Genomic DNA, 12,785 nt, shown 5'->3' with positions numbered 1-12,785 from the left:
TCCAAAAGTGACTGGCAGCTCCAGGCTATAAACATCATAGAATTTACTCTCTCCCCTAAGTATTGGGGAGCAACCTTGCCTTTGAGCTGTGTTTTGCTTTCGTCCTGCCTCTGACCTGCTGTTGAAAAAAGACTTAATCAGTCAGAATTATCTCCTTTATTCTTTTTCTTTTCATACCTTGCAGTGTGTTTGACATCAGCCAACAAACAAATCTCCTACTGATCTCTAAGAAATTACCCTAGTGTGTGAGCAGCTGTACACAAGTTCATTCTCCCTGCACAAAAGGTGGAATATAACCTCAAATAGATTATAATCCAGAGTGTGTTATGCTTTGACATTGCCCAAGCAATATATTTTTGCTTTATTGAAATTAAAGGCTTCTGGCACTCAGTTGCCTTCCCTGCCTCTGTGGCAGCCATTTGTTCTGCCACTATTCTCTACCTCAAGCACATTTCTAAAGGAAGAGTGTTAATGCTCAGGTAGAAAGGGAAGATTTATAAGTGGCAAAACAAGACTGTACTGCATAACTGAGGAAATTTCTGGTGGAGGATCCCTTTGGCTGTGATCTTACCCATCCTGCACTGGAAGTTCTGGGCTCTCTGCATGAGGGATATACAAAAAAACCCCAACATTTCATTCAGTCATTACAATGAAAATACAAACAACATTGAGGAACTATTTCCAGCAGAGATCCAGACCAACTATCACATTTATAAAGGAGAAGACAGGTTGGTTTCCTGAACAGACCAAAGAAGTGCTCAAGAAGTGCTGTAGCGGAGGTTATGTGTCGTTTTTCTTCCTTAGTTTGAGAAACGATAGCTAAATAAGTCATTCTTTTAATTGTTATTTAAGCCCTTTTTTTCTTTTCAGTTTTCTCTCACTAGCCTCCTCCAAGAAGCTGCTTTTGTCAGCATTCAGAAACTCTGGGTCTTGGGAAAAACAAAGCCAGCACTGAAACACATCCCAAAGCATCAAAGGAAAGTACAGCTGGGAGGGACCACAACGGCCTAGCATGGCCCACTTCCCTGGCCAGGAGCAAATGTACCCAGACCACTGCCTAACAGATACTTGTTTAGGCTGTTATTAAAGCTCCTTGTGAAAGAAATTTCACAATCTTGCTTAAACAAGCTTTAGAGAGAGCTGCTCTACCTGCTTACCTAGTGGTTTGGAAAGACTTCTTTCTAATAATTAACCCAAATCCTGTGGCTAATTACCTATCTTCTTGTTTAACCCTCTCTGGATACAAGCAACAGATTATCAGTCTCTCCTGCTAATTTTACATATTTGCACCAAATCATGATTCAACCTTTCTCTTTTCCACTTGTAAGAATCAAACCACTCCAAATTCTCCTGATAAACATTGTTTCCTAGAGCTCTTGTTATTCTTTGCCCCACCTCCCAGACCCTTTTCCATTTGCCTAAAACTGGCAGTGCCCAGTTTAAAACAGGTCTCACCTTCTCCTGTCAGCTCTCTGTGCTCAGGTTTGATTGTGGCCTAGAGTCCTGATGGAGTCACAATGTAAGTGGAGGGTCATTTCTGTAAACAGCAGGAGCTGTTGGGGATGCTCTGCATCCCAAAGTCTCAGGGAGAAGAGCCAGCAGACACACCCTGGGGCAGTTGCTTTTCTCTGCCTCTTTCCACCCTAGTGGTAGAGGTGAGTGGTACAACTGAGATGAAAATTTTTCTGGAAGAGCTACCTATAAGTGCAGTTTCACTGAGACTGAAAATTTTGGGGTGAAATATGCCAGCCCCCTGTTTAAGTTGAGCTTTTCAGCTTTCATGATTTTGGAGTTTAGTATCTCTGAAAATTTTTCCTCTTTAGAGCAAAAAATCCCTTGTTTCCATTTTACAGTATTCTTTTCATGTTTATTTAAATTTCCTTTAAATTGTTCAGTACTATGTTCACACTAGTTGTGTTTATATTACATTCTGTGTTAACACTGTCAAAATAATACATTTTGCCTTCTTTGAATTTATTTCAATGAGTGAAAAAATTGTATTGAACCATATGTTTCAATAATTGCAATGTGTTTCTTTTTCATTTTTATTTCATGAGTTCTTTTTATCATTTGTTCTGATTAGGAAAAAAGAGTAGGAATTTAGGCAGTGCTGCCTAAATTCCCAAGAGCTCTAGAGAATGCATAAAAATACAGAAACCTTCTCACTTCTGTTCACGTATCCTGTGTGAGGTACACAAGCAGGGAAGCGACTCATTCCCTCTTTTCATTGTGCCTGTAAAATCCCCTAGTTTGGAATGGTGTTTGATCAGGAACCTGTGCTGTAAGTCATGCTAGATGATTCTTCTGCTTCCGAAGCACTTGAGAATAATGTTTTTTTTCTTTGAAAGCCTGTAGTTTGCACTGATTCCCCCAAAATGAACAAGTGGTCATTTGGGGATCCTTTCTTGTAGCATTTTTAATATTCCATCTATTAAATAATTTGGATATATATTCCCACTGCCTAATCTCTTCTAACAATGAATGTCCCAAGATATGCAGGGCTGCGAAACTAAGGAGAAGCATTTTTTAATACATGACCTTCAACAACTGACCCCATAGCTATGCAAGATCCTCTCTTTCCACAGACTTTTAATTATCTCTTCAGTAAGCAGTCTTTTGAATGTTCTTCAGCATTTCATAATTTCTGCCTGCCAGGTGCCACTTCATGCAGTTTTACAGGAGAGTTTTAAAATACTCTTAAGTTCGTTCTATGTTTACAAGTCTGTAATTAATCCATACTCATATTCATCAAGATGCCTAGAATTCAGCAGTGAGTGTCTACCTTTGATGTATTAAATAATGATAAAACAAATTCCCTGTAAAGTGTGGGTAATGAGTGTGTGATTATTGAAGATATTCATGATTCCCTATCCGAAGACGCCTAGGCTTGGATCCTCTCTCTATCTTGACTCCGTGGCACAAAGCTGCCGCAGAAGCCCTGTGAAGAGTTCCCCCACAAAGGGGAAAATTCATCTTTCTTTCTGTGCCACATCTGTATGTCACACACATTTCCTGCCAAAGAAACGGTACAGCAGGGGATGTCAGGGAAAAGCCTCTGTGTGAAATCACCAGGGTGCCAGGGATGCAGTGCTACTAGGTATGTTGACCATCCCAAGCCCAGGGAGAAATTTGGACTCCCAGTCAGTATTGATCATGTTGTGCAAAGGGCTGGCTCTGAGACCCAAGAGCAGGAGAGGTTTTACTCTGCCTTCTGGTCTGATGATCTGGTAGACTAGAAGAATCATCTCCCATGCCTTCATCCAAGAAGAAAACTAAAATAAAAAAGGCTACCAATCCATCAGGATCATTCACTGTACCATCTGAAGTGCAGCAAAAGGCAATGAGTTGTCTGAAAAACCCTCAGGATACGCTGCTTGAGTGTCACTGCTTTTCACAGAGAAGTCTTCTGAATTGGCTTCTCTTCATGTTGGACCTGTATCTTCTTCTCTTTCTATTAAGAAATCATCCTTTGGCAAAGACAGCTGGAGAGTCTCCAGGTCTGTCTTTAACTTCATTCATCTTTCATTCTTCGCTGGAACTCCAAAAGTTTACTTTTTATGAAAGAACAAATTGGCCATTTTCTCCCTTCTGACAGCTGCAGATCCTGCAATACACATCCAACTGCCTCTCTCTAATCTGTGTCAGCTGCTGAGAGACCTGTGGAACTCAGAGATCCTCCCTCATACTTTTCCTGTTGTTCTATCAGATGAAAAAAAAATTGAATTGGGCACTGAAGTTCAGGTTCTGTAGGTCAGGTTTGAATTAATTGCCTCAAGGGTCATATTTTACAAATGGAACAAGAATACATACCTTAAGTGATGAGTCACATGCATTGTGCAATGGATTATTATTCCCTTTGGGGTATAGCATTTACTTATGCTTGTGAAATGCTCCATAATTTTTATATTTTTTCTTCCTCTTTGTCTTCAGATGTAGATTATAGTTGCAAGAAAAATGTAGGCTTAGCTTTTAAAGTGAATGTACTTTAAAGTTTAATTAAATTAAAGTTAAAGGTGCTGGGTGATAGGCAGTATCTTAATTGAGAAGGCAATAGATTGAATTAGGGGGGTTTTCTTGGAGATCCTCAATCCAATATTTCTTGAAAACTAAACCGTCATATTCTTCAATTGCTAAAACCAATTTCAAGGTAAAAATGTCATGTCAAATCATGTACCAATAAGGGCATTGCAAATAGGATTTTTCTTGACCTTACCAATCAGTCACATTGCATCCCCTCCAAAGAGTATTATTAGATTTTTATCATTTTCTGAAAGCTTCTGCTTCAGAGACCAGCCTGATAAAGTAAAGTATCTGATTCTAATAGATAGCCACAAACAAAGTTATGAATACCACTGCTATTCATTTAATGGACATCACTACTCTACAGTAGATAAAGAGTCTAATGAATTTACATTAATCAAATAAATATAATGATTACTTGGGACATACTTGGGTTTATAATTATATATATTTTAGTAACCCTTTTTAAGAATCGACACAATATGATAGATATCTTAATGAATAGTCATATCATGGAAAAGTATGGTTTGATCATCCATTATACTAATGATGCATCTTATTATTTCCATACTAATTCAAATTAATTTCTAGATCTGTGTGATAGAACAAAGCCTGAGATATGGTCAGTGGTGTATAACAAGGTATTCAAAAGAAGAGTCTGATACTGTAAGCAAATGGAGCAAAAATCTGCCTTGTCTTGTGTCCCACAGTTTACCTTGTTGACATGGGGGTTACAAAAATATTTCTGAATTTCTGCTGGGAATATAAATGGGCTTTTAGATACACAGGTGCAAGTCCCATTAGCATCACAGAGAGCTCCACCAAGTTATTTAGCTGAGTGCTGAACTCACAGCTCACAGACACTACAGTTTTAGGAGCTCTAAAACTGTAATGCTCAGAATGTTGAAAATGTTTCCCTTGGCAGATTCAAGATTTCACAATATTATTCACAGAAACATGAATTGCTGTGGTGATAACAAAAAGCCCTGATTTGCAGATATCTAATTTAATCCCACTTTTCAAGCTATTGTAGGTATATAGCTGATACAGCCTGAGTGGTTATGGCACTGATTTGAAACAGCAAAATTACATTGCATTTATTTGAACTAATTTTAAAGCTCCTTCAGGCAGCATTTGATAATGGGAACAAATTTATTTTGAAAAACAAACCTGAAAAATATGTATTTTGGCCTTCTCTGGATGCACAAAGCCATTCAAGAGCATTTTTGATCTTCCAAGAAAATCTCTTGTAGAACAAATGTAAGATTTATGATGATGAGGAGCTTAGCCCCATTCTTTCTGGGACACATGTCAGATACGCTTTTTTATATTTAAAAAAAAAAAAAAAAAGGTTTGATCTGCTCTCAGGGCACAGTGCACAAGGGATGACTTACAGAAGGTTTGTAGAGTTGGAAGACACAGTTCTGTGGAGCTGAAGCAACTCTGTTTGTGCCAGAAGTCCTTCAACCATATCATTGGTAGGCAGCATGAAAGGCAGGCCCAGGGAGGGGAGCACACAGTGACAAACAAGCCACTCTGCAGTTTGCGTGGGGCAGTCCAGCACACACTGTGCCTCCCACTGGTGTTTGTAGATGTGCTGTTGACATTATAAGCAAAGTACTCCTGTAGAAACCTTTGCAGTCTAGACAAAGTTGATTCTTCTAGAGCACCATTTCTCCAATTAAAGGTTACGTTGTTGTCTAAAGGGGATCAGGTGAAACCCACTTTAGATGAGCTGTTGTCCCTCTGTCAACTGCAAAGGCAGTTCGGACGAGTCTTGCCTTTTGCACTGGATCACATTCCCATAGCACAGAGCATCCTCTGGAAGGTCTTCTGATCATGGGGTGCACCAGCAGCTTTCCCCCAGTGCAGGCCATCATGAGGAATAGTGGCAGAGTGAGGGGCAGGTGTGGCTTTGTGCCTGTTGTCAGGCAGCTCCTGCACTGCAGTGAGGAGCAAAGATCTTATACCTGCTGGTCTGGGATACAGTGTAAAGCGTGTCCCACAGTTAACACTCTGCAGGAGCTTGCATGACAGTGTACCTAGGGACCAAGTGCCACATATCTGGGACCTTAAATATACATTTTTAGAATGAAGATACACTTTGCTGAGCTTTTGTGGCCCAGAATCCACAGTGGTTTTGGCTCTAAAGCCCTTTTTCACAGCGTCCACAGTGCCTTTCTGGAAACGTAGCAACTTAGCTACACTGTGGGTAAACAGTGTTTTACTTCTGTTTTCCACTGTTCCAGTTAGCATTGTTGGCTTTTACCTTGTCCTCTGGTCCGTTACTATTGCTTTGGTAGTGAAAAAGAAAGAGAAATCTGTATTGCAGTCACTGTGATAGGCTGGGTAAGCTGAGTTATGGCTGCCCTGTACACCAGGCTAGCCTCCTGATGGTCCTTGGCTTTGGAAATCATTTTCCATTAATTATCTGCAAAATATTTACTTTAAAAGTGCTGTGAACAATCAGGCCAGGAAGCTTGTTTACTTGAACATTTCCTCAACAAGAGTGCAAACACCATTGACATGAAGTTTTTATACTTTTCTCCCAGCTCTACATAAACGCTGTGTAGTAGTGATCAGGATTTTGCTTTGGTTAAAGAAGAACAAGACCCTTGGTGTTTATTTTTTCAATATATATGTATTGTTAAAGAGAGCTGCATTAATCAGTGACTTCCTATGTGTGTACATTCTGCAATTACCTCTTTGTTTTTTTTCTTATAGGCGTGTAGCCACCGCTCTAGCTCAGAGATAATCTGCTGCACAACACCTTCACTGAAAGCTTTCAATCTCCAACCACCCTTTGTAACCAAAGTGTTCTTTATTTTTGATGGTGTCAGCTCCCTGTACTTTGATTTTGATTACGTAAATAATCCCGTATTTAAGCATTTTGAAAAGACAGTGTTCATCTCAAGAGGCAACCAAAATGTTCTGGAAATTAAGGTAAGAAATGCTGAAATAAGTTTTTCAATTATTCGCAAGTGAACATCAGCAGCAGAGTGTGGAACAGACGTTTTGATGAAATAAAGGAAGCCCCAAGGAAGCAAGGGCAGAGAGAGCACTGTGTTCAGCACTGCATTCACCCGAGCCCAGTTGTCACAATTTAAAAGATACAGAGCTGAAAACAAAGACAAAAAGTATGTATCAGGGTGGTTGTTGCCATCAGGTGAAGAGGGAGAGAGGCTTTCCTTGTCCTCATGGGAGAACCCCACTGCATCAACTTCTGATTGCAACAAGCTGTGCCACTAGTTTAGGATTAAACATGGCCAGCAGCCCAGAACCTGAGGTATGTGGTTGGCGCACAAGCCCTGGCTCTTACTGTCACATGGTTATGTGTCCTTCCTCACAAAAGATGTGGTCTGGTTTCTTTGGTTCTCTTGAGCTGAGGGAAACTCTGGACTGTGCACAAAGTCACTCATGAGGATCAGTCACTGCTGTAGCCTAAATATTTATGGATCCATGAAAAATGCAAAGTTGATGCTGAATGCCTCTTCAAAGTGCACTGAGAATAGCCTACATAGCACTGAGAAGCATCTCTTAGGAATTTGGGGCCCTTAATAGCACAGGTCGCTCTCTACTACAGTGCTGCCAAGAAATTTAATCCATTTTGAGAGAGTCCAATTTCTTGAAATCTGTTTTTTTCTGAGTATTAAATAGAAAAGGTATAAATATGGGTATTTCTAGTTTACAGTGAATGCTTATGAAAATTGATTGGTATTTATATGTTATTTATATAGATATCTATAATTTATATCAAATATAATTGATAAAAATGTTTTATGGAAGACAGTCTATCTCAGTACTTGGGTCATCTCTTTGTGTCACTCCTGCATAGCTCTGTAAGCCAAAATGTCTCCCCCATCACAGTGAAAAAATCTTGAAGCCCTAAGGTCTTTGACTCTAAGATGGTCCAGTGGGCCAACTTCTGGGCTACAAGACATCAGAAGGATTACTGTTGCTAGACAGACATGAAAGAACGACACTCACACCATCAGGTTGTCAGAGCAGATAGAGAGGTGTTTATTTCTCAATTTCGATTTGTATAGTTTTTGGAGTTTGACCAGGGATTGGGCGATGAGGCTGACACCTCTCCGACCCCATTGGGCAACCTAGAAGTCCATCAATTGTCCCTCCTCCAAAGAGGAATGCACAGTTTTCAAAACATTACTTTTGGTTTACCTAAAAGTCTGTGAAAAACTCCAGTACAAAAATGCAAACATCAGAAGGCTGAAAAAGATCAGGGCGACAGATTACTTCAGAGTTTCTGTCAGCCGTGCTGAGTTCCAGTCAAACTCTGAATATTCATCTATCTCTGCAAAGTGTTTTTGGGCAAATACCAAAGAACAATTAGTCTGATTTTTACTTTTTATGTTGTTTTTTCTACTTGGAGCTCTTAGCTATACAATCACTTCTTCCTCAGTGCAGAGCAAATCTCTTGTTCAGTTATGGAGAAACACTAGAAAGAGTTCTGCTGCGCGGGTCAACAGAGATCTGGGAATATATAGCTGCTGCATGGCTCAGTGCCTCTGTGCAATGACAGCAGTGTTTTCCAGTATTTTCCAGGTCATGCATATCAACCAGTTGGAAAGAGGACTAATTTGGGAAAAAAATCAGAATAATGTGGATTGGAAGGAACCTCTGGAGGTCTTCATAGTCTAACCTCATTGCTCAAAACAGGGCTAAATTAAAAATTAGGTCAGACTGCCTATGGCTTTGTGTAAATGAGTTTTGAAAATTTCCAAGAATGAAGATTCTAGCTTTAAAACACTCAGATCCACTAGCCTTGCATTGTGTGTCTTATGCGTGAACTCCCCTCCTAGCTCAGTGACTTTCTTCTGTACTTCATCCAGTTTGTCAGTACCTCTCTTTTTCTGTGGGATTCAAAACTTAACACAATTCTCCATAGGTGCTGACCAGAGCAGAACAATCACCTTCACTCCACTGGCTTTGCTGCTGCTAAAATGTGTGCTGAGCCTTCATCACTAAAGTGGCATCCTGCTGCCTAATTTCACATTATGGTCCAGTATACCAGTCATTTTCCTAAGTCTGATATCTGAAAGCTCAAAGACAGAGCATCCTATCCCTTTGTCCAAGTTGTCAAAAAAGATTTTAAGCAGTCCCAGTATCAGCCATTGGCAAATGAAGATTTGATATCTGTCCAGTCCATTTTTCACTCATTTTATATACCATCCATCCAGTCCATACCATCCTAAGTTGGTTTTTTTTTTCCACTGCTAGGAGAGATTGTGCTGCAAAACTTGCTAAAACCAAGGTCCACTTATCCAGTGCTCTCCTTTTATCTAGAGAGCCAGTCCTGTCCGCATAGAAGGTTGGTCAGGCAAAATACACTCTTGGGAAACCTGTGCTGGCTGTTCCCAATCGTGTCCCAATCGTCCTTCCTCTGCCTGGAAGTGCGTCCATGAGGACTTGCTCTATAACCTTCAGAGACACTGAGGGTCAAAAATTAGTTGGTTTTTTTAAACTGTCTACTTTGTTTACTCATTTATTCTCCCTGAAGAAGCCTCTGGTGCTGTATATTGCTGGGAAAAAAACATTTAGATAAGAAAGGCTGACTGAGGATTGTCGTGGTGGCAAGTGACCAAAGTCACAATTTTATAGTGTTGACCTGTAGTGATGGCACCCAAGGCAGATGTCCCTAAGCCTAATGTCCTGGTTATTTCCTGACTACCAGCTGGAAGACAGCATTAGTGAAAGCTGGTCTCCTAGAACGAAGCATGAGCAGGCACCAATTTAACATCTTCCTCTAAATGGAATTAGTTATAGTGGGGTGCTTCTATCAAAACAGTGAGACAACTTTCATAAATTATAGTTAGGAGCCAAAAGAGCATTACAAGCCATATTGGCAACACTTTTCCCTTGCCCCGTACCCACATTCAAAAACACACACACACAAGTTTACATGCCTCATGACCATATTTTGTGCAGTAATTAAGCAAGCTCAGCATGAAATCAAATGGCAGCTTGCTTCAGTGAACAGTCTGTTCTACCAAACCAAAGTTCTTTTATCTCTTTCTTAATTAGTTTCAGAGGGGTGGAGGGAGCTTTTATCACAAGGTTTTCAATCTAACTAATCTAGTGTGACATATTTGGCTTTCATCAAATGACAGTGGGTACCGATTGAAATGTTCTGTTTGGTTTCCCCTGATGACCACAAGATGTTTTTGTAAGAAAATGTTATACACAAGAAAACATTAGGTTTTCTATTTAAAACACAGTCAGGGCACTGTGTGCCACAAATGCCAGTCCTCCTTGACTTCAGTGCCGGCCTCTCAACGTCCCACATCATCACTGTCTTCCTCTGACAAGTACATGGCTCTTTCAAGCCTCTTGGTGCCCACAATGCCCCAGTCAGAGGGGTCACGATAGAGTGGTACCAGACAACTCTCTGCTTCAACACCATGAAGACACTACTTCAGAAGTGCTCCCATCTCCTGCCAACATGGAAAGCTGTCAGGGCAGGAGAAATTCTGGTGTTTCACTACTGAGTCTGCTGAAAAGGACAGAATCCACTTGCTGCCTCCACCAGAAGTCATTGATCCAGACCTGCAAACTGGGCTGCTGGCAGCCCAGAGCATTTAGCTGTGAAACAAAACAAAACAAAACAAAACAAACAAAACAAAACAAAACAAAACAAAACATCTAACAAGCAAACAAACAAGCAAAAGCCTAGGCAACAAATAAATAAGAAAAGCATCTTTCTTCAGTTAGCCCAAAGGCCTGGTCTGTTCTGGGGTTGGGATTGTGCACTAAGCTGGTGCGGGGACTTTGTGCATTATTCCAGAGGAGGCCTAGGCATGGGCCACCAGAAGCTAAAGTATATTTACAAATATAAATCTTCCACTAGAGAAATACATAGCACAGTTGTAATTCAATATGTAACAACTGGCATGCTATACAGCACATCTGAGATCTTGGCTGTGCTCTGGCACTTCTGTCTTAAAACTCAGAGTAGGACAAGATTTACTAAATTGCTTATTCTATTCTTAAGCCAGTGTAACACATTCTTTATGAGACTGTCTTAAAGAAATCTTCTTGCCTATTTATAGGTCACTCTATTGTCAATCTTCCTTCACATTGCATAGGAAATTGTTACTCTCAAAACCTGGTCCAAAAGAGAGCAATATGGAAACTGGTATTTTTGAGCAAGCTGAAGAGGAACCTCTGCAGCTGCAGTAATTCCTCATTCTTCCCAAGTCAGCCTGCTCACTCTGCTTAGGAGCCTCAAAAATGCTTCTGACACCAGTCTCAGAATTTCCACACCTTAGTTACTCTACTGTTCTTCTGCTACTTTTAGACTTTTACCCAAGTTATTCCCATCTCTCTAAAGCTGTGAGGTGGTTGTGTTATCAGATTGGGCTGCAACAGCTACCCAGTACTGCTTGAAGATTAATTTCTCCAGCTTGCATTCAAGGGCATTGCTCAACAAGAAGGGGGTAATACACATTTGAAGAGAGGAAGTTTTTTTTTTCCAGTTCTCACAGGAACCAGTTTCCTCCTTTTCTTAAAACTGTAGGTAAATTCTGTTGTCCCGAGAAGAGCAAAACCACTGCTGAAAGTGTTTTGAAACTCTTAATGTATTTAGATATCATAGTGAATATTTTTGAAACTATAGTGTATTAATGGTAACATAATGATCATAGTAGTATGTAAAACCTACCATGTTTATAACTGGCTAAAGACCACCTCAGGAAATATCAGTATGACTTTTTTTTCCCCCATCAGTTTTGGTGGAGAAAAAATTCTAGGCTTTGGTGTAAAAGAGACCACTCAACCACACTCTCCAGGATAATATATTTATCCTGAAGATGGAAGAATTAAATTCAACTCTTTTGAGGTACATCATTCAGAGGAAAGATTTGAACATGAATGGCTCACAATCTGCCACATGTGTCCATACTAAGAAGCAATAAGCCTTCATATGCTCCCTGGTCCAGGAATATTTTCTTCCTTAACACCAAACAGAATGGCTTCGACTAGACAGAAGATAGAGTGCAAAATGGACTTTTATGGTCAGCAATTAAAAAGCATTTACCTGGGGTGTGGCTTTGCCATTAAAATAGGACATTAAACTGTCTCTCCTATATGTTTATTACAATTTTCCCAGGATTCAGTCTCATTCTGAAGCAGATCTAAAACATATGCCAAAGTAAGATGATTTTTTGCCCCTCAGAATAGGATTCTTGTTTCCTTCCCAGTGTACAAGGCTTCACAGTGGTGTCAGCTTTGATGCTTTCCTCCCTTCTCATGGAAAACTCCCATATCCAACCCATATAAATAGCCTGTATTAGTCCCATACTCCCTTCTCCCCTTCTAATCCCATTTGATATGCCTCTTCTTTCATCTTGAGCTGGGCAGTATGTGGGCTAGGGCAGCTTCTTAAATAGAGATGCACTCCTTAGCACAAAAGATGCTAAACTTGGCCTTTGGATTCTACTGTCACGATATTAGAAGGAATAGTTTTTTATCCAAGCCTGAGATGTAAGAGTAGGTTTTCTGGGTAAAAAGTGTACTTTTCATGCCTCAACTTTCCCAAGGTCTTTTCCTTTTTGGTCTATGGAACTTGATTTTAACAGACTTGTGTATTATTAAAATTAATTACTTCTTTTTGAAAGCTTCACTTCTGCTACCATAACCACTTGCAAAACAAAATGTTTGAGATGCCTTTAGCTTGTGGATAATATAATACGAGTTTTGTGTAAACAACAGCGTTACATAATGTGTCCTTTCTTGCACAAATTATGCAA

General features: G+C 40.0%; 1 protein-coding gene across 1 annotated transcript in view; it reads left to right on the top strand.

Moving 5' to 3' along the window:
- Positions 1–12,785, top strand: part of MET (MET proto-oncogene, receptor tyrosine kinase) — a 90,474-nt gene that overhangs the window by 58,532 nt on the left and 19,157 nt on the right. The window contains exon 11 of the mRNA XM_066183051.1: positions 6,745–6,963. Within this exon, the coding sequence (XP_066039148.1) occupies positions 6,745–6,963 (219 nt within the window). The remainder of the gene's footprint in view (positions 1–6,744; positions 6,964–12,785) is intronic.

The sequence above is a fragment of the Chamaea fasciata genome, unplaced genomic scaffold, assembly GCF_029207755.1.
Source record: "Chamaea fasciata isolate MVZ Bird 193981 ecotype frontalis unplaced genomic scaffold, bChaFas1.0.hap1 SCAF_5, whole genome shotgun sequence".
Taxonomy (NCBI): Eukaryota; Metazoa; Chordata; class Aves; order Passeriformes; family Sylviidae; genus Chamaea; species Chamaea fasciata.
Note: the sequence above shows the minus strand (reverse complement) of the source record. Positions and strands in the feature narration are given on the sequence as shown.